The 21438-nt window shown below is 38.1% G+C and overlaps 1 protein-coding gene across 4 annotated transcripts in view; it reads left to right on the forward strand.

The window, feature by feature from the left end:
• SLC4A4 (solute carrier family 4 member 4) overlaps window positions 1-21438 on the forward strand; it is a 401810-nt gene that overhangs the window by 69399 nt on the left and 310973 nt on the right. For all 4 annotated transcript variants that reach the window (XM_074228425.1, XM_074228424.1, XM_074228430.1 and 1 more), the window contains one exon: window positions 8741-8920. In XM_074228425.1, the coding sequence (XP_074084526.1) occupies window positions 8741-8920 (180 nt within the window). The remainder of the gene's footprint in view (window positions 1-8740; window positions 8921-21438) is intronic.

A 21438-nucleotide genomic window follows, 5' to 3' on the forward strand; every position in this document is an offset into this window, starting at 1 on the left:
CACTTAGAAAAAACAAACAAACAAACCAAACCTCCCTTTCTGCATGACTCTTTATTCTTTATGATGCCTTCCCCAAACAATCCTCTGCTATTGACATTTCTAGTTGAGGTTTCCTCTTCAGGGGTCTGCTACCCACCAATAAATTAAGTGGGTGCTACCCTTAATTCTAATATTGTTCTGTAGGCTCTTGTTTCTGAAAGCCCATCTGTCATTTATCTCTATCATTATTATTTTATGCATAAGATAATAGTACACACCTATGACTTAATTCTTTTCCTGCTGGTTTATCATTGTTATGTGAGTTATAAATTTGCAAAAGAGCCATAAATCTTCTCCATGTAGCTGAACTATGTGAAGGTATCTACATAGTTTTAAATTGGAATCTGTTTCACTGGCATAGGGACTTTTCAGTCTGAAAATTCTATTAATGTTTTATAATTTCACTGCAAATCGTAGTCTCAGAAAGATGCTCAGGGAACTTGAAAATTAAGTGACTGATCCACAGTTACATAGCAAATATGGATCAAAGGTAGAATCTGAGCCAGTCTTCCTAACTTCTACTAGAATATATTAATGGAATGTAACCATAGTCATTCTCAAAGATGTTTCCATGGGAGAATTAAGATTCAGAAAGTGACTCTTGGAACTAATACCCCTGACTTTGAATTTGGTCAGTCTCGAAAAAGAGAGAAGCCATGTTGGCTTAAGGTTTTTGGTGACCAAACAAGCAGCCATGGGACTATAGCCAAGTCTGTCCAAAAAGGACCTGAGTAAATGACAGTGATGTGGCAAGTCACAGATGTGAGAGCAGCAAGTGCCGGAAAAGCCAGTGGAGACCAGAGACTCTGAGGCCAAGGCTGGTAAACCATCCATGCTGGGTCCTGGCCTCTAAGACTGGCAGGGGACCTCTGTTAATTTTCCTTCCTGACCTTCCTTCTTCTGGAAAGGGAAGAATGAATAAAGGGTATTTTTTTTTTTTGGTCTCTATCAGCTTTGTAGCCTTAGTCAGTCAGGATTTCAAACCAACTTTTTCTAATTGCTATTTAATTGTTTTAGAAATTTACTGTTAAAGGAAATTTGGTGGCCACCAGCCCAAACTGGGGTGGATAAAGCTGGCAGTGGGGTGAGACAGAGGAAGGGGAGGAAGCTGGAGCCTGCCTAGGCATGGAGGGATTTTCGATTAGGCAGTTAAAGGTGGAGGATTGGTGAGGGGGGTCAAAGGACTACAGAAAAATATGAAACTCCTTCACTCCCTTGACTGTACCCTTCAAACCTAGACAGTGCCCTGGAATCCATGGCTCTGTATGGCTATTTCCCATGAAGTTGCTTGAAAGAATAGCCTAGCTCAAGGGGGGATGGGTAGCACCTTCACTTCTGTACCATGGACCTGAACCAGATAGCTGGATGGCACTGTATGTATCATCTCTAGCTAGGCTGCTAGTGCTTGGAACTGGATGCCTCCAGGCCTTGGCAATCTTCCCTGGGTAGTTAGATATGGGAGACTAAAAGAAACCCAAATTCAAATAAAAATTGAAAATAGAATTTTCTTTGGATTAAGACTAAAAAATTTCAGTGGATAAAGTAGAAAATGTTTTTGGAAAAGGTGTCTGTGAAAATATAAAAGAGCAAAAATGAAGGTGGGGATTTATTGAAAACAATGTAAGTAAAATTGGGTTAATATTCTACTTAAGTTGAAAAGGGGAAAGAAACAAATTTTAGGATCTCAGAGACAGAGAAACAAAGCAAAGAGGAAAACAGTGTTCAAAAATCTCTAGCCAAAACCTATATCTAACCACCAGGCTCAACCCTACTCAGGCCCCCAGCCTCTCCACTGTGGCTGCCATATCTTCTTCCTTTACTCATTTGCCCTTCTTTTTTTGGAAGACCACTCAAGATTAATGTCATAGACATTGAGTGACTCTGGGTAAAAATGTCTCCTCAGTTGCAGAGCTCATTTCCTTTATCTTATATTTCCATCATAATGAGTGGGAGAATGACAAAATGGCAGGGGGGTCATTGCATTGAGATCCATGCATTCTCATCAAAAATAGGACTGGTAATGAAATTCCACTGGTAATGGAAACATAGGTTGCTGGTAATGGCTAAGGTTTGGGAGAGTCAAGTTGCCACCTTTCAGATTACTTTCCATTGGTCTAGGGATTTTGATTGAGTCTTATCTGATATTTGCCAAATCTTTAATAATTAGCCTAAATAGACCTTCCTGATTTTGGTTCCTAAGAGGGAGGTCCTATCATCTCTACTTTCTGTATTAGGAAAAGAAGTGACTGAACTCGGAGCAGAAGTCATTGTCCTGAGATGACATCTGTCTTGCAAAATCCTGAACAGCTGACAAGCAAGGGAAGACTCAGAGAGGCTGTTGCCAACCCCTCCTCCACTGTCCCTGTCCATCTTTGAAGAATGAAAGATAAAAAAGAAGTTTTCACTTCTCCTTCATATCTGCAATTCTCTCCCTACTCATCTCTATCTATTTATCTCCCACCTTGTACAGGAAACCTTCTCTAACTTCTCTTAATCCTAGGGCCTTTCTTCTGTTCATTATTTCCTATTTATCCTGTATATTTGTTTTTAAGTTGTCTTCCCTTTGGTTAGTAAACTCCTTGAGGGGAGGGATGGTATTTTGCCTCTTTTTGTATCCCAAGTGCTAAGCATAGTGCTAGATGCAAAGTGGACCCTTAGGAAGTGTTTATTGATTGCTCTTTGGTTTTGAATTATTCTTCTCAATGTGTTGTGTTTCAACTATGGCCATTCTTGGAGAATGACTCGGGATTCCCTTTCATCATTCTGGAAGTAGTCACAAGAAACAGTGTGTCTTAGAGGGCTAACTTGAGAGTTAGGAAGATTTGGGTTCCTAGTCTGCCTCAGATTCTTTTTGTTGGGAGGACCTTGGAAATTCACCGAATCCTTCAGCATTCCAAGTCAATAAGACATAAGTTACAATTTGGGAAGTGGATCCCATTTGTGGCCCCATTTGGGGTTTTCTTGGCAAAGATAATGGAGTGGTTTACCATTTCCTTCTCCAGTTCATTTGACAGATAAGAAAATGAGACAAAGATGGGTAAGTGACTTGCCCAGGGTCACACAGATAGTAAGTGTCTGAGTCCATATTGGAACTCATGAAGATGAGTCTTCCTGACTTCAGGCAAGGCTCCCCATACACTGTGCCACCCAAGTGCCCTTGTAATAAATATAATAAAAAAACCCAATTGACCACTGAGGAACCCTTCCTTGTCTTCTTTGCTGTTTCATGATCAATATCCCCTCCATCCCCCAATTGTGGTATGTCATGGCCTTTTCCTCTTCTTTCTATACCCCGTTTTGGTGATCTCATCAACTTCCATGGGTTTGGTTTTAATTTCTACAGAGATAATTTCCAAATCTACATATCCAATCATCATTTCCTCTCTAAACTCTAGTTTCCCTTTTGCCGGGAAAAAGTAATATCAATGGGAAGTTGAAAGGAGACTAAAGAAGCTGGTGGCAAGCGGCATCTCCAGTGGGTAGAGTGACAAGGACCTAATAAAAACCTCACTAATGACTGTGAAAATTAGATTTCAGAGGATCCCAGGGTTTGGAGTTCAAAGAGCCTATCAGTGCAGGCTGATTATGTCTTCATTTTATAGATAAGGGGAATTACACTTGTACAAATACATGAAGGTAGCATTGTAAGAAGCAAAATTAAAATTTGAATCTGTTTCTTTTGATTCTAGATCAAGGGAGCTTTTCCTATATCTCAGGACTCGATTTAGAAAGAAGTTTCCCTACTCTTTGGTTTCACCTTGGAATCCCTCTAAGCCAGGGAATTTATTCAATAATAGTAATTAATACCATAGAGTTGGAAGAATTGACCACCAGTAGACCCACTAGTTTTAAACAGTTTAGCCAAATGTTCTTGGAGGATTGAAGTCATGATAAAACTAATATGTGTGTGCTTAATGTTAGTATTGGCAATTTGCCACAATGCTCTGTTGAAAAAATGTTTAATGTTGCAAGATTTGTTTTCTTTCTCCACTTCTTAAATTAATTCCTAAATAGGATCTAGTGTAAAGGAGACTGGACTTGGCAATAGAGTATTGCAGTCTAAATCCTAGTTCTGAACTTCCTAGCTGGGTGGCTGATGACAAACAGTTTATTCTGTGCTCCAGTTTGCTTACCTGTCAAATGGGTTTTAAAGACTTGGATAATTGTGCGGTTGTTGTTCAGTCAGGTCTGACTCTTTGTGACCCCATTTTGAGTTTTCTTAGCAAAGATACTGGAATGGTTTGCCATTTCCTTCTCCAGCTCATTTTACAGATGAGGAAAGTGAGGCAATGGGTGAAATGACTTGCATAAGATGGTTGTGAGGGATTTGCTTTGAAACCATTGCAATGCTACAGAATCATAGATTTAAAACTGGTAGGGACTTCAGAAGGGGCAGCTAGGTGATGCAGTGGATAGAGCACTAGGCCTGGAGTCAGGAAATCTCATCTTTGTGAGTTCAAATACAGCCTCAGGCTCTTACTAACTGAGTGATCCTGGATAAGTGGCTTAATTCTGATTGCCTCAGTTTCCTCATCTGTAGAATAAGTTGGAGAAGGAATTGCAAATCATTGCAGGATCTTTACCAAGAAAACTCTGAAAGGGGACCCAAACAGGGACCTCAGAGTGACTCATTTACAGATGAGGAAACTGTAGCTCAGAGAATTAAATGACTTGTCCATCATCACAAGTATCAGAGATGAGATTTGCACCCAAGTTCCTTGAATGTAAAAGCCAATATTTTTTTAACTTTACCAAAGCTAACATTATTTATTATTCTTATTCTTAAATAATAACTTTTAAAGGAAGGGAATCAAATCAGAGCCCACCTTCTTTTGATTTACTCGGAGGAACCAGTTGGCAGCTTCCATTCCTGTGACTTTTGAGATAAAACTGCTGGACTCACCTCCTAGACTTGTGAAGAGGAAACAATTGACACTTTTTTTTAATCTATGTTGTTTCTGAGACATTTCCTACTTCCTAGTAAAATTTAGCTTTCCCATGAGAACCATTTGCTTGCAAATGGTTCAGTTTGATAAATCTCACATGAAATACAACAGGGAGTATTCCCTTGTGGCTCTAAGTTGGAGGGGAGGAAGGAGGAAAGAAAGTGGTTTGACTTCTTTGAGTGGTCAGCAGGGCCCTACATTTCTTTTGAAGATTAATAGAGATAGATTTCTGGATTTTATTTCTCTCAGTTGAAGCTTCTTTCTTGAAGGAGGATAAGATTCCTTTCAATCTCTGCCAAGAAGAGTCAACAGTCCTATGAATTGCAATGCTTTCTGTCTGATAAGTTACTGAGAAAATTAATCCACTGCAATTTAAAAGAAATACAACATGTTTATCAGTCAATAAACATTTATTAAATCCTTACTATGAACCAGGGACTAGGTTAAGTGCTGGAGAAAAAGCATAAAACAGCCTCTGTTCTCAAGGAACGTACATTCTAAGAATGGGAGAGACAGCATATAAATTAATAGACATATGCGAGATACCTTCAAAGTAGATGGCTGGAAACCATAAGAGGGGAAGGCTTTAGTAGCTGGAAGGATTGGGAAAGTCTCCAAAGTGGGATTTGAGCTGAACCTTGAAGGCTCCTAGTTAAGTGAGATGCAGAAGTGTGGAGAAAGAGTGTTTCTAGCATGAGAGACAACCAAGGCAAGGTATGGAGATGGGAGATTGAATGTTGGATGAAAGGGGTCAGGCCACTGTACCTGGATCATATTGGTTGTGGAAGGTTTTACTATAGGAAAGTAGAAGGTAGAAGAAATCAGGATGTGAAAGACTAAATGCCCAGTAGAGGACCTTACATTTGATATTAGAGGTATATTGTAGTCTTGTGATAATGCCTTTGACATTTGGGAAATTGTTGTCAAGGCATTTTTCATATGGAAATGTGAAGTAAAACCTATGAATGAGAAAAATCAAATTTTTGGCAATTATTATTATTGATGTTGTTGGTATGTATTAATGATATTTATGAAATGGCTGGTTGCCTCTGGACAAAGTGATCATAAATTTAAAATGCAAAAATTGCAGAAAGGAGACATGCATTTTTGGACATGAATAATATAGGCATTTGTTTTGCTCGACCATAGCAATATGTATTGAGGGATTTGTTTTTAAAAGTTTGGGAAGAACCAATTATTAGAAATAGTTGCTACTTGAAAATTTAAAAAATGGCAATATAGGGTGACTAGTTCAAGAAATAGGGTGAAAAATTTTGCCCTCTTGAAATAAAGTCTTAGAACATCAGCTTCCTTTTTTGCTTTGTCAGATGTAATGAAAAAAATATCACTTGTCAATTCTGTAGCTTCCTGATTCTCTACAAAAAATTTTGACCTGGTGTTTTTTTCTGATTAATGTAGCAGGAAGGAGAGCTGGTACTGCATAGTTAAGCTGACTTTAGGATCACAAAGATCAGGGTTCAGGTCTGCTGCTGACAAATATTGGCCATCATTCTACTATAGAAATCACTAAATTTTACATCCTTGAAGATCTTATGGTTCTTTGAATGGCTTGGAAACAAATTCCATTTAGAAAAAGCCATAAAAGCAATGAGAGTTAAAAATACTATCAAGTAACTGAGGTATTTAATTCTCTTAATATGAAATATTAATATTAACAATTTCCATCAATAAATTTTTATTAATATTAAATATTGATAATATTTAATTCAGGTCATATCAAGAGTTAAACCAAAGAGTTCCTTTGTTGTTGCTAAATTGGCCTCTTTGTGACTCAATTTGGGGGTTTCTTGGCAAAGATACTGGAGTAGTATGTCATTTCCTTCACTAAATTACTTTGTAGCTGAGGATATTGAGACAAACAGGGTTAAATGACTTGTCCAGGGTTCCACAGTTAGTAATTGTCTGAGATTTGAACTCAGGAAGATGAGTCTTCCCAGTTCCAGGCCTTGCATTCTCCAATGAGTCAACTAGCTGCCCCAAAGAGATCCTGTTAAAAGGAATATTTTCAAGATTATCTAGTGACATTACATACATATTATAATTTTTTTTAAAAATAAAGGGAATAGGCAGTTTTCAAAGAAAGAAATCTAAACTACCAACAATTGTGGAACATTTTCTCAGTGACTACTAATAAGAAAATTGCAAATTTAAACAATTTTCAGGTTTCACCTCACATTTATCAAACTGACAAAGGTGACAAAAAAGAAAATGTAAATGTTAGAACTAGCAGGTATCTTAAGAGACTGGGGACAAATCATCCAGGAAAACACCTCTTTGACTCTGAGAGTGTAATCTTGAGGAAGTAATTTAATTTCCTAGGATTTTCCTCACCTGTAAATTTGAACATCTACATGATTCTAAGCAAGCTAAGCTGGTAGATGTTTAACAACCATTTCTCAAAAAAAAAATATGTACACAGGACACAATTTTAAGTTTAATTTGCTTTATTAACATTTTTCTCCCTCACTTTCTTCAGTCTAGATAAGCAACCAAACAATGAATCAATTCAGATTTGTAATATCAGTTGATTATGAGAGGTACCTGTGCCCACTGAAAATTTAACAACTGGCTCTTACCAGCCTGCATCCTGTTGAGTCTAGGGTCCTGACTCTAGGGTCCTTCCATCTTCTGTGATTTCTCAGTTTATCTAGTTCCAGTCCCTCATTTTACAGTTGAGGAAAATTAGCTCAAGAGAGTTAAAATAAGAATGAGTAGAAAAACTGGGTTTAGCATCCTGAATTTGATTTAGCTTAATTCAAATCATCAATGAACATCTGTTAATTAGCTATGATGTTTTTGTTTTTCAGCCATTTTTCAGTGGTCTGACTCTTTATGACCATTTTTCAGGAGGTAGAATCTTATAAAAGATACTAGAGTGGTTTTCCATTGCATTCTCCAGCTCATTTCTAAGATGAGGAAAATGAGACAAACAGGGTTGAGTGACTTGTCCAAGGTCAATCCAGATAGTAGGTGTCTAAGGGCAGATTCGAATTTAGGAAGATGCTCCTCTTGACTCTGGGTCTGGCACTCTATCTACTGTACCACCCAGGTGCCCCAGCTATGCTGGGTTTAACCTATGCCAGGTTAAATGTCTCTCTAAGCAAGGATAATCTCCCCAGATAGAAACTTGTTATCACTTCTATATCCCAGGGATTAGGATCATGGTCGCCTTATGATCTGGAAAATCCATGCAATGTTTTTGGGCCTCCCTTTGTATCTGAATGATTATAGTATTGAAAGATAGAGATATAATAAAATATAGTGATATTGTCTGATACTGCACATATATTTTATGCATTTCCGAGTTTCTAAACTTCTAGTTTTTGTGTGTCATCTGTGGCTTCTGCAAAATTGCCTTCCCAAATTTCCATCTAATTTTTTATACTGCCCTATGATTTATTGAAATCACAATGGGGAAAGTTGTGATGTGGAAGGGATTATATTGTTCGTTTTGGGGAACAGGATAAATGTTCTGCATACCCTAAGGCTCTAAAATTCTGGAGAAAGCTAGCTATTTAAGTCACTTATGTTTTCTTATTTCATTGAAATTAAACTATGACTGACTGAATTCTATTAGGGAAATCATTTCTCCAGATTTTGGTTAGTGGTCAAATCTAGGAGAGTGCTGACACTCTATCGTTCAGCCATTTTCATCTGTCATTTCACTAGTGTAATGCATGAATGAGAGAAGGAATTGAATCTGGAATGACCAATGATTTGTTTGCCTCTCTTAGGTCACCACACCATCTACATTGGGGTTCATGTACCGAAGAGCTATCGGAGGAGGCGGCGCCACAAGAGGAAGGCAGGTCACAGGGAAAGGAGAGAGAAGGAAAGAAACTCAGAGAACTATTCTGACAAATCCGATGTGGACAATGCTGATGAATCAAGCAGTAGCATCCTCAAACCACTCAGTGAGTATTTTTTGGGGTGCTAGCCTCTTTTTTCCACCCTCTCTTAATTTTTCATATAGCCAACCATAGAATCTTGATAAATTTGGTGATTAACTTCCTAAAGTTAAATTCTCCTGACCAGCTAGAAGAGAGGAGTGCCTCATATTACTAGTATGTAACATTAAAAATTTATTGGGTAGGGATACTGATGATAGAGAATCTTCTACCTGAATTTTGGTAATAAGATTTAAAAAAAAATTCCATCCTCAATTAGGAGTTGGCTAGACTTTGGTTGGATCTTGGTGTTTTAGGGCAAATTTTTAATGGGAAATAACTAGAAAGATTTAAAAGCTCTTATGTCTGGTTTTCACTTAGGAACCATTATCTCTTGGCCAGCAGACTCTGCCAATTCTGTAAATAGATGTGACTTTAAAATGTGACTGTGGAGGACCAGGATCTAAGTAGATCCAGGGATCTAGGTTTTAGGTCTTTTTCCTGGAACTGATGGTCTAGACTTGTGTATTCCATGTTGATTGGCTAGCAAAGAGGGAGAAAAAGAGAAGGACACAGAATATCTAGGGGGTCCTTTCAGTTCAACAGTCTGATAATTCCTTGTTTCTGTGATCTCACCAAAGAGAACATTCCCTCCTGTGGCATAGCACCAATAATTCATACTATCCTTTTGTTGCTTTTCAGTCATCTGAACTGTGATTCTTCCCCATTTGGGATTTTCTTGGCAAAGATATGGAATGGTTTGCCATTTCCTTCTTTAGATCATTTACAGTTGGGGAAATAGAGGCAAACAGAGTTAAGTGACTTGCCCAGGGTCACAATCTGATAAATGTCAAAGGTCCATTTTGAAATCATGTCTACTTTTCTCAAGACTCACTGGACTGTAGGGATTAAAATTGTTCAATCTACAACAAAAGATCCTGAGACTGAGCTCTGAACCAATGATACTTAATTAAAAGGGTCATGGTCCCCTCTAATGAAGTGGACTTCAGATCTTTCTCACAATCTGAGGTACCCCTTTCTTCTGGGGGCACCTTATATTTATAGATTTTGATACCTAAATATGAAGAAGAGGCATGGTGAGACACAGAATCTCATTGATGGATAGACCTTGCTTTTGAGGGTCCAAAATAACATATTAGCAGAGGGATTTGGTAAAGCATGGGACATCTCCACTGACTAAGTGGTCATAAGATATTCATAAGTTGGATAGACTACTTCTTAGGTTAGGCAAGAGGAGATGGCACAAGTTTGGTAGTTATAAGATGGTCACTTGCTTATTGGGAAAAATAAATTGGTATTTTCTATGCAGTTGGTCACCTCTGCCAAGGGTGGGGGTGGTCTCTACCAACTTCTTGTGATTCAAGTGATCTTATCATCTGTGTTTCATAGGTCTGGGGCTCAATATATGAACTTAGAATCATATTAGATTGATTGATACTGATTAGAATATGAGTCAGGGTCCTCACTCATTAAATCAGCTTTCTCAGGGCCATCCACTCCACCACCTAGGTGACTCTTGTTCATGTCTATAAATCTTCCTCAAGAAGAGTTCATCAAAGGTGCCAAGGGTCTTCATCTTGACTTCTTGATATTTCATAGGTGCTAGTGACTACTCCATTTCCTTTTCTACTCATCCATTTCTTAGATAATATTTTTTGTACTGCTTGTCTTGGGCAATCCTTTGTTGATAGCATGCAGATGCATATTCCTCATACCCTTTAAACTCACCATTGCCTTTAGAAGACTTTAATTCTTTGGAGATGGTGGTAATTCTAAGGCTCACATACATATAAGATCAATGAAACAATATTAATGTTAAAAAGATGGACCTTTGTTTCAGAGAGAAGATTAGAATTTGTTAAAAGCAATCTGCAGTATCTGCAATGCAAATCCATCTTGTGCTTCATTATTGAGCCAACTTCAATGTGAACACACAGTGCCAGTTCTCTGAGTTGTCCATTCAGCTGCATGCCCAAGTGTGGACAATAGGTATTTTTAAAAATGAATGTTTTATTGATGCTTGTTTAAATATCTCTTTATCACTTCTCAGAGATTCTTCCAGCCCCAAAGAATGCAGTCTTATAACAAAGCTCAGTTAAGCAAATACATTAATTTACTGCTTATGCCTGATTGTGAACCTTATTGTCCATGACCTCTTTATTGCAAGGGGACAGACATGCTTCAGTGTCAGTCTTCTCACCTTATGGATAATAGATTTTCTTCATCCACTTGGTTTTTCCTGTGTGATTGTCAAGCCAAATCCTTCTCAAAGATTATGTTTGGAATGGTGCAGAAAACACCAGGAATAAAACTCCCTAGCTTTGAATCTTGGCTCTGACACCTGTGTGATTTGGCTTTCCTTATCTGTAAAAGGAGGGCTTAGACTTGCTGACTTTCTTTCAGGGCTCATGCAGGATCCTCTGATCACTTTGGAGACTTTGGAGTATTCTAGGACTTGATGCAATCCACCCAATAGCATCTGAATCATTGGAAGAATTTCACTTTCAAAAGAGCTTGAAAATGTTCACTTCCATCCTGTGCTGGATCTCTTCCATAATAGAGTCAAGCCGCTCTGTTCTTCCATTGTGATCCTTGCTACTGGTACTCTCATGGGGCTATATTTCATACATACATATGCAAATATATACAATGTATGTAGTTATAGCCACACAAAATCTATGCATATATCCTCACACATGCCAAAATATACATATATAAATATTTACAATCCCATTTTATATATATATATATATCCCAATATACATAAGGGCATGTATTCATATATTTATGCAAAGATGCACACATGCATATAGAAATCATAACCATCCATCCATAAATACACATATATCTCTTTTTTGTATGGATGGTGTATATATCTAGATCTTTATCTCACACCTTGATGTAGGAAATACTAGAGGTAGAGAGACCAGACCAATAAGGAAGCTATGATCGGTGACGACCTGAACCCCAGTTTCAGCACCCACCCAGGAAGGAAAGAAGAATGAGGACAGTATTGCAAAAAGTGGGGAAGGGATGAATTCAGGGAAACTTGAAAGACTTGAATGAATTGATACAGAAGCAGGATAATTTGGGCCATGACTGTAATCATGTAGAGGAAAACAGCTTTGAAAGATTTCTAAGCAATGACCAATCAAGATGTGAAAAAAAAGCATATTTCCTACTTCTTGGTAGAAAGGTGATAGATACAAGAGGTACAGTGGAAGATGAATATTTGAAAATATGAATTGTGCAAATACATGAATTGCTTATTTGACTGTTCTGATTTGTTACAAGGAGGGACATTTATTGAATGTGTGTGTGTGTGTGTGTGTGTGTGTGTGTGTGAGTGTCCATGCATGAATATGTAGGTATAGGCATGAGGGGCTAGTGGTTGGACAGAGGCAGTAGAAGTGGAAAAAAAGAAAAAGAAAAAAGCATCATTGAAACATATTTTCAAAAAAGTGCACAGAAAACAGGGGCAGCTAGGTGGTATAGTAGATAGAGCACCAACCTTGGAGTCAAGAGAAACTGAGTTCAAATTTGACTTCAGAAATTTAATAATTACCTAGCTTTGTGGCCTTGGGCAAGTCACTTAACCCTTACAAAAAAAAACAAAAAAATGCACAGAAAATGTCAGAAAGAATTTCATATGGGATACAGGCAAGTGGTTCTCTGTTATAACATTGTATAGTTAATGTTACTATGTGTCATTACTATGTTACCTTTAAAAAAGCTGTATGTAATAGTCTTAATTTCCTATACAGTTCTCTCTTCTTTGAATATGGATATGCTTGTTTGTTGATATTTGTTAAGTTTGTTATATTTGTAGGTGTATATGCATATACATCTACATCTGCCTATACACAAATGTATTCAGCCTTTACCTGGCTATTATAATAGCTTCTTCCTCAGTGGTACTGTATGTACAGAGGAGAAGACAGATGTGAGATAGTCATAGACTTAGTAGGACTTAGCAAGTAATTGGATATGAAGGGTGAGAGAAGAGTCAAGGATAAAATTAATATTTAGGCCTGGGTAACTGGGAGTATGTTGGTGTCATAAACAGAAATAGAGACATTAGGAGGAGGGGCGAGTTGAAAGAGTGAGCTCAGTTTCAGACATGTTGAATTTGAGGGTGCCAGTAGAAAACTGAAATGGAGAAGTCCATAAAGTAGTTGGGAATGCAGGCCTAAGCTCAAGGAAGGAATTAGAGCTGGAAATAAAGAATTGGAAATTATTTATCAAGAATGATTATTCTATCTATGGGAGTAGATGAGATTACTGGGGGTGGGAGAGAGTAAAGAAAGAAGCGAAAAGCTTTGTTCCTTGGGGGCTACTCTCCCTTAGGGTGGGAGGATAAGGTGAATCCATTCATCTATCAATCAATTAATCCAGAAAGACTGGGGGACAACAGTATAAGAAGGTACCTTAAAGTTTAAGATACTAAGTTCTGAGAGAAGATCTTCAATGACATCTGACAATTAAGAGGGCTGGCAACTTTCATAAGAACAGTGTTGAAGTATGATTAGGTTGGAAGCCCAGATTACACAGGGGTCAGAAATGAGTGAGTAATAAGGAAAATAGAGGAGATTGAGTATTTACAGGCTTTCTATTAGCACTTTAGTGATATAAGGGGAGTGCAATAATTTTTTTTGATACCTTCAGAGAACATCAGAGTCAAGGAAATTGTTTTTAGGAAAGAGGAGATCTGAGCATGTTTGCAAGTAGTCAAGAATGAGTCAGAAGAGAGAAATATTGTATTTGGGAGAGAGAAGGAATTATCTTCAGTTTAATTTGAAGGAGACAAGAAGGGATGGGATTGAGGGTACAAGTGGAAAGATTATGCCTTTCTGAGGAGTAAGGTCTTCATTTCTGCCATTAGAGCAAAGGAAAAGATTGGTAAAGATCTAGACATGATCCATGGAGGATGGGAGAAGAAAGATCATAGCAGATAATCTTAATCATCTGAATAAAATTGGTAACCAAGTCTTCTGCTGAGAGAATAGAGATGGTGGTGAAATGGAGATCCTGGGATGTAGGGAGACTTGGAGAAGTCTCTGAGGGAGTCAATTAGATTAACAATGGGATTATCAAGTCCCACTTGAGATTGAATAACATGACTCACTCTTTGTGGTTTCATTTCCGCATTTCGTTTCTTGGATGAAGGGATGGAAAGGATTTCTCAAGGCTGCCATGTGGGGGGTAGGTGTTGAGTCTCTTTCTGGACTCACTTAACCTTTCCCCAGGGAATGCTGAAGGGGCGGGAGACAAGAGAGACAAGTTCTCCCTATACACCAAGATCTTCTAGATCTCCATTTATTTACCAAAATACAAGTGCTTAAATATTCTCCCCAGTCCCTGGTCCACTCCCATTCCTGTGGCACTTTGTAAAATAATGATCTGGTGCTCAAGGACACCAGGTGATGATGCTTTACAGTACTCCTACACACAACAGTGCCTTACAAATCCCCCATTTGTCTGTTTTTGCAATTACATCTCAGGTGTAAGCAGATAGGCTCAGAGCACAACTATATTAATAACTTAAATTAATGTTTAAGCAATTAAATCCAAAATTAAGACTAAAAGAAGTAACATTTAAATTTATCTATTTCAAAGTTTAGACACTAACACAAACACAGAAAACAATTCTCTTGAATCACATTTACCAAGCTGAGATTGATACCATGGCCAGTATCAGATCTCAGAATATAGAAACATTTTCTCACCTCTCCAGGCCATTAGAGAGATGTAAAATGTCCTACTGATCATCAAATACGCATATGCACACATAACACATAAAAATATTAGCCATAAGCACAGGCTACATTAACAGATGAAATCTGAATTTCCCAGTCTCAGGAAAAGAAAAAGTCTTCTTCCCCCTTTTCTCTTAACTAATTGACCACAAAGCTTCCCAGTCAAAAGCCTAAGAAAAACATAGTCATTGCCCACCCACTCCCTTCCCCAAACCAGAAGAAGGCATGGGGGTTCCTTGATTTCTAAAATAAGCTTTTTGAGACATAGGCTTGAGTTTCGAAGTTCCAAAAAAGGACAATTTCCCTTCTCTCTCACCGCCCCCCTGCCCCCAGCAGAAGGTGGGGGCAGCAGAGAATGAGAGAGAGCATTTGAAATTACTTGAGTTGTTAACAACAGTACAATTTGAAGTTCTTGCATTTTCTGAACAGTAGTCATCACCATTACAAACTGTCCAATATCTTGTGATATTTTTACTCTCAACACAGGAAGTGCAGTTAGTGTTTTCTTCAGAGCATTCTGGTGCCAGAGCAAGAGTTATGGTGTGCTTGGTTGTAGTTTGGAGAGTGAAATTCGCTGTGGCTTCTGAAGTGAAATTCGTTCTAGGTGTTGGGGTCTGCATCAGGGTCTATGGCAACTAAGAGAAGTCTCTAAAGTTGGTCACAGATTTTAGGGGTTTGAGTTCTGCTTAGTGCAGCCAGGCAGGCAGACTCTCCAAAAGGAACAGCAAACAGGTCCTCCACATCTGTTCATGGTGCTGGTAGGGACTGCTGCTGAGGAAGAAGCTTTATCCCCTGCTGCACTGCCTCAGAGACTCCACTTCCCACTGGCTCCTCATTGGGGAATACTTATTTGTTTTCTCACTTTGGCTGGTTCCTTAATGCTAACTTACTTTTGCTGGTTCCTTAATGCTGAATGTTTATTTGTCTTCTCACTTTTGCTTTACACCTCCTTGTTCCAACTTAAAGTCATCCCCCTGGTAACAATGAATCTGTTACTTTCTCCAGAGTCCTCTGCTCCAGGATGTTGTCTGGATGTTGCTTGTATCTGCTGATCCTTATTCCAGATTTCACTCAGATAGCTCTGCCTTTGTGTCCCCATTTGGGTGCCATTATGTTGAATCCCTTTCCAGACTCACTTAACTTTTCCCCAGGCAAATGTTGAAGGAGGGGAGACAAGAGAGACAAGAGAGACAAGTTCTCCCTGTACACCAAGATCTCCTAGATCTCCATTTATTTACCAAAATACAAGTGCTTAAATATCCTCTTCAGTCCCTGGCCCACTCCCATTCCTGTGGCACTTTGTAAAATAATGATCTGGAGCTCAAGGACACCAGGTGATGATACTTTACAGTACTCCTACACACAACAGTCCCTTACAGGTAGGGAAAACAGGAAGACAAGAAGAGAGTAGCAGATTTAACAGCTGATGATGGTGTCTTGTTGAAATGACTAATTACAGGGCCAATTCTGAAGAACGAAAAGTGAAGTCAGATTTGAAGTGAGAGTCAACATGGTGTGTAAATCTTGCATTCAAAACCTGCCTCAGACATTTACTATCAACATGAGTCTGTGCAAGTCATATCATCTCTTTGTGACTGGTTTCCTTATCTATAAGAGGAGGAGATAGGACTAGATAATCTCTTTCAGCTCTAAATCTCTGAGAATAAAGAGAAATGGAGAGAGTGAAGTTCATGATGATGATACATAGCAGAAAAGAATAAAGTATGAGATAGTGGAGGCAGTAGGAAGAGTAAGTGAAGAGAAACAAAAATACAATTTAGTTTCTGAGAGGCAGAAAAGTTTTGGCAGGTACAGCATGTCCATTCCCATGGGATGTTGAGGGAGAGGGAAGATTGATATCTTGAGTATGAAATCCAAAGGTCATGAATGCAGTTTTGATCCCTTAAGGACGAGAATAGTGATTGGAGTGAAGATCATGAAAGACCATGAGCCAGATACCAAATGCATTGAGGCATGTGAGAACGTGATTACAGGCTTTGGTGGATGATGTTTATGTAATCAGAAGACAAGACTATGAAGGAAGTAAAGCTGTTTAATGATGGTGACAGAGCACAAGTTTGTAAGTAACAATGGGGAATAGGAAGGATCGTGTGTTTATATAGTGGCATAAGTTCACAAAGTACTTTACAAATATTGCCTCATTTTATCCTCTTAATAGTGCTGGGAGATAAGTGCTATTATGATAAGAAACTTAGTCAAACAGAGGTTAAATGACTTGCTCAAGTTCACAGAACTATTAAGTATCTGAGGTGGGATTTGAACTTAGACCTTCCTGATTAAAAAATTGTCTCAACCCACTGCACATCAAAATGACTATCTTTCCTGTTTCTGTGAGTGCCTAATATCTCATTGCTAATACCTCCTCTATCAAAGTTAATAGTGAAGCTTCAATTGTCATATTCAATGGTGGGGTGAAATTGATATTTAGACCTTGGTAACTAGAAATGTGTTGATATCTTCAACAGAAGTAGGAACCTTGGGAGGAGGGCCAAGACTAGAAGAATGGGTGTAGTTGTAGAGATGTTAAATTTGAAGCACCAGTAGAACATTTAAATAGAGAAATCCATCTGGCAGTTGGGACTGTGGGACCGGAGCTCAGAGTAGTAATTAAGAATACAAAGGACAGTGTTGTCATAAGCAAGTACTGAAGAGAGCCATGACTGACCTGGTGATATCAGTGGAAAGGCCAATTCATGGCAAGAGGAGGAGTTCACGATAAAAATTAAGTTTCTTAAAAAATAGATTAACAAGCCAGTGCAAGGGTTGAATAGAGTAAAATTGGGACTGGATGGGGAGAATTCACAAGGGAAAGAGACAGAATAAGGCATCAATTATAAATGACAGTGATTAGAAGAGATCATAGTTGTTGGCGTTTGCCAGCCATAGGGCAAGGGGAGAGCCAATGGGCAGAATGTTGTAGATGAAATCATCCCTGATGTGCCTTTGTTGATAGTCTATCCATTCAGGTGATGTGTGTGTGTGTGTGTATGTGTGTGTTTTGTTTTTTCTTGCCCTGGAAAAACCTTGGCCATGTCTAGCCCTCCAGTTGAAAGGAAACATCACCATTCTGCCCAATAGTAGAGAGAAGCATCAAAAACCTGCCTTAACCTAGGGAGGTTTTCCCCTGACCAAACTCATATATTTGGGGCGTTTCATGTTTGGCAAAGATTCCTACATTCTTGCCCTTTTTTTTCTGTACCAGGAGAAGTAAGGAGCTTGTAGCAAATTACATTATGGGTGGGACAGATGAAGACTGGATTCAGTAATCACAAGTGATGACAGACAAAATTAGACTAAAGAGCTTGAGGGTCTTGAAAAGTAATTTTACGGAGTTAATTTAAAAGGGGGCGTGAAACAGTAATTTGTGTCTTTTATATTCTGACAGTTGGAACAGAGCAGGTGGCATAGGAGGCTAGAGAAGCTACTACATTAAGAGCAGCATTGCAGATTGGACAGGGTTCAGATATGGTTCACTGAGTTGGAGGGGGAGGTTGATTGGAAAGAACGTGATAAAGACTTCGATGGGGAGAGAGGACAGGAAAATGAAACATACACTTTTCATTTGAACATTTGGAGAGAAACAAAAAATGATTATGCAATGTTGGCTACAGGATAGGGGTGTGTTATGCATAGCAATGTCTACACGTAACACTTATAGAAGAATGTTTTATGACCCTTAAGGCTCTAGATATGAGGGGGAGAAGGGTGATTCACTAGGGAAAAATAAAAACCCTGACCTACTGTATAGATTGATGCCATCTATCATGGTTTACTAGCTCTGTTGGAAAATACCCAGATCCAAAATAGCAAGAGAGTGCAGAAGAGAATAGGGAGATAGTCGAGACTTGTATTTACCAGCTGTTTGCTCCATGAGTGGCCAAAGAATATCCTTTTACTCCTATTCTTTCCCAGGAAATCTTAAACTTGAAATGGGTATCAGTCATATGGCACTATCCCAAATATAGGTGCACATATATGTGTACCTATGCATAGAAAATATATACAAATTATATTTGCATCTGTATTATATGTATTCTATGTTGCACTTAGGGGAATATGTAAGGTAATTCTATCTCTACCTTTTTGTCACTGGAGAGATTTTATACTAAGGGATAATGCCTTCTGTTCTTACATTCAAGAATCTGAAGGAATCACATATTATAATAATAGAGTAATAGGATAGGAATAGTTTGAATTTAGATAATTTGACAAGGACCAAATCATGCAGTTTTCTAATGGTAATAGCTGAACAGAAGGCAAATCAAGACTAATTAAATCAAGACTAGGTTAATGAAAACTGGTGAGCTAGCACATGTAAAAAACTTTGCAAACCATAGAGCATTATACAAATAATAGCTATTTTTTGCCACATTCTCATGATTATTTTTATTTTTATAAAATTCTGTTATTAATACGAGATGCTCTTCCCCCAGAGTGTTTAGTTTATCCATAGGGTGGAGTGGGCACAAGCTTACATTAGACCTACTTTTTATTTGTTCTGTCAAAGCATGTACATCCCTTCAAAATGGAAAGGTATTTTAGACTCATTCATTTAGTGTTTTGAGTGAGGAATCCAACCTCTTTCCATCTATTGCATTAAGTAATGGATTAGATCTGTTGCTCTCCATGTTTTCTCTTAGTGGTGTCAGTACATTCCATCTCTGTGTGCGGTAATTCAAAAGGAGCCTACTTTTTGACACATGGAATTATGGTCACTGAGACAGTTTGAGGAGAAGAGAAGTGGTAAGCAGGAGGGGTGAGTCTAGAATGAGGAGGTCATGTGCAGTGAGTGGGCAACAAGACAGCTATGTTGTTGTTTTCTTCTTTCTTTTTTTCATTTTTGCAGGGCAATGGGGTTAAGTGACTTGCCCAAGGTCACACAGCTAGGTAATTATTAAATGTCTGAGGCTGGATTTGAACTCAAGTCATGCTGACTCCAGGGCCGGTGCTCTATCCACTGTGCCATCTATCTGCCCCTATGTTTTTTCTTAAAATGAATTCTTTTTCATGATTCAGTGTTAAACTTTTCTTTTTCTCAAGTTGCCAGTTACTGTACAACATGAGTTGCCCAGAAAAAAATGAGGCGATGGCCTTGATTCAGAGTAGCTCAGGATAAACGAAGATTTGCCTCTATGCTGCTTATTTCTTTAGAATGGTTTCCCTGGAATATGTATAGACTATTCAGTCAGTCTACTGTTGGCAGAGACTCTCCTAAGATTTGTCATTTGTTAAGAGATAGAACAATAACGAATAGTAATACTAATAGTAGAACCTGAGTTCAAATCTTAGCTTTGTGTGATTTGAGGTGAATAATGAGCTTTTCTGGAACTCATTTTCCTAATCTGCAAAATGAAGAGGTTGTACTGGACCATGAGTTGTTAACTTGAGGTCTATGAAAAGATTTTAAGGGGATTCATAAACTTGGATGGAAAAAAAATTAGATTTGCATCTAATGGGGAAAAACTCATTAACCTCTAACTGAAGTTTTGCATTGTCTTCAATTATGAATGTAGGTAACAAATCACAGTAGTATTAACAGTTCCTGTGACTTTGTCATCAATAAAAATCACAGATTAAAAAAATTATATTATGGTTTCATTAAATATTATAACTATATGTGATATAATGTTTTATAATAAAATTGTTGAAACTATCTCAAAATATCATTCATCCTTATCACGAAACTTCTTTTAGTGTAGTTATTTGGTTTCTGGACTGCATATGAGTATAGTCTTCCTATATGTTACTGCTTGAGAGAAGCCTATTCTTGCCTTAAGTTATGGAAACTTTAATTCCATTTGCTACAAAGCATTTTTGAGAATCAGAATACTCGGGGGTGGCTAGGTGGCTAGGTGGCGCAGTGGATAAAGCACCAGCCTTGGAGTCAGGAGTACCTGGGTTCAAATCCAGTCTCAGACACTTAATAATTACTTAGCTGTGTGGCCTTGGGCAAGCCACTTAACCCCATTTGCCTTGCAAAAATCTAAAAAAAAACAAAAAAGAGAATCAGAATACTCAACATCCATAACCAATATACCAAAAGAAATCAAAATTGTTTGAATATAGAACATGACATGACTCATGCTTTTTTTGTCAAAAAAGCATCCATCTCAGAGTTGAATATCCCTTCTTATGAACTAAGAAAACCATAGCCCTCACATTTAAGTTTTTAAAAATTAAAATTTCACTTTAACTTGCATATATTTTAAATGGAATGCATTTTTTGTCCTTCATTCTTAAAGAAAACCATGACATCAGGGAGGTGATACCCTGACAAGCTCATGAATTGGATTTGAGTGATAGAGTGCTGTGCTAAGTCACCAGCTTCATTGTCTCCTCTGGTGCTACCTGAATCCAGGGGCCAGATATCAATCAGGATGACTGAAGATGGCCTTGGATGCGAAGCAATTGGGGTTAAATGACTTGCCCAAGGTCACACAGCTAGTGAGTATCAAGTGTCTGAGGCTGGATTCGAACTTCCATCCTCCTGCCTCCAAGACCAGAATCCTATCCACTGCACCACCTAGCTGCCCTAATTACATATCAATAAAGAAGTACATATTGCTTTATCAATTTTTCTTTTTAAAAATTATTTTAAGAATTATAATTGGTTTTCTTGAAATACTTTATATTTTGTGTTTTTGTATTTTTATTTAAATAGATTTTTATGAAAGGAGTTGATAGAGGGATCCCAGAAAAAGGTTAAGACCTCTCCTAGTCCATTGTCTTGGAGCTTTCTTTCATCTC

The sequence above is a fragment of the Macrotis lagotis genome, chromosome 3, assembly GCF_037893015.1.
Source record: "Macrotis lagotis isolate mMagLag1 chromosome 3, bilby.v1.9.chrom.fasta, whole genome shotgun sequence".
NCBI classification, from domain to species: domain Eukaryota; kingdom Metazoa; phylum Chordata; class Mammalia; order Peramelemorphia; family Peramelidae; genus Macrotis; species Macrotis lagotis.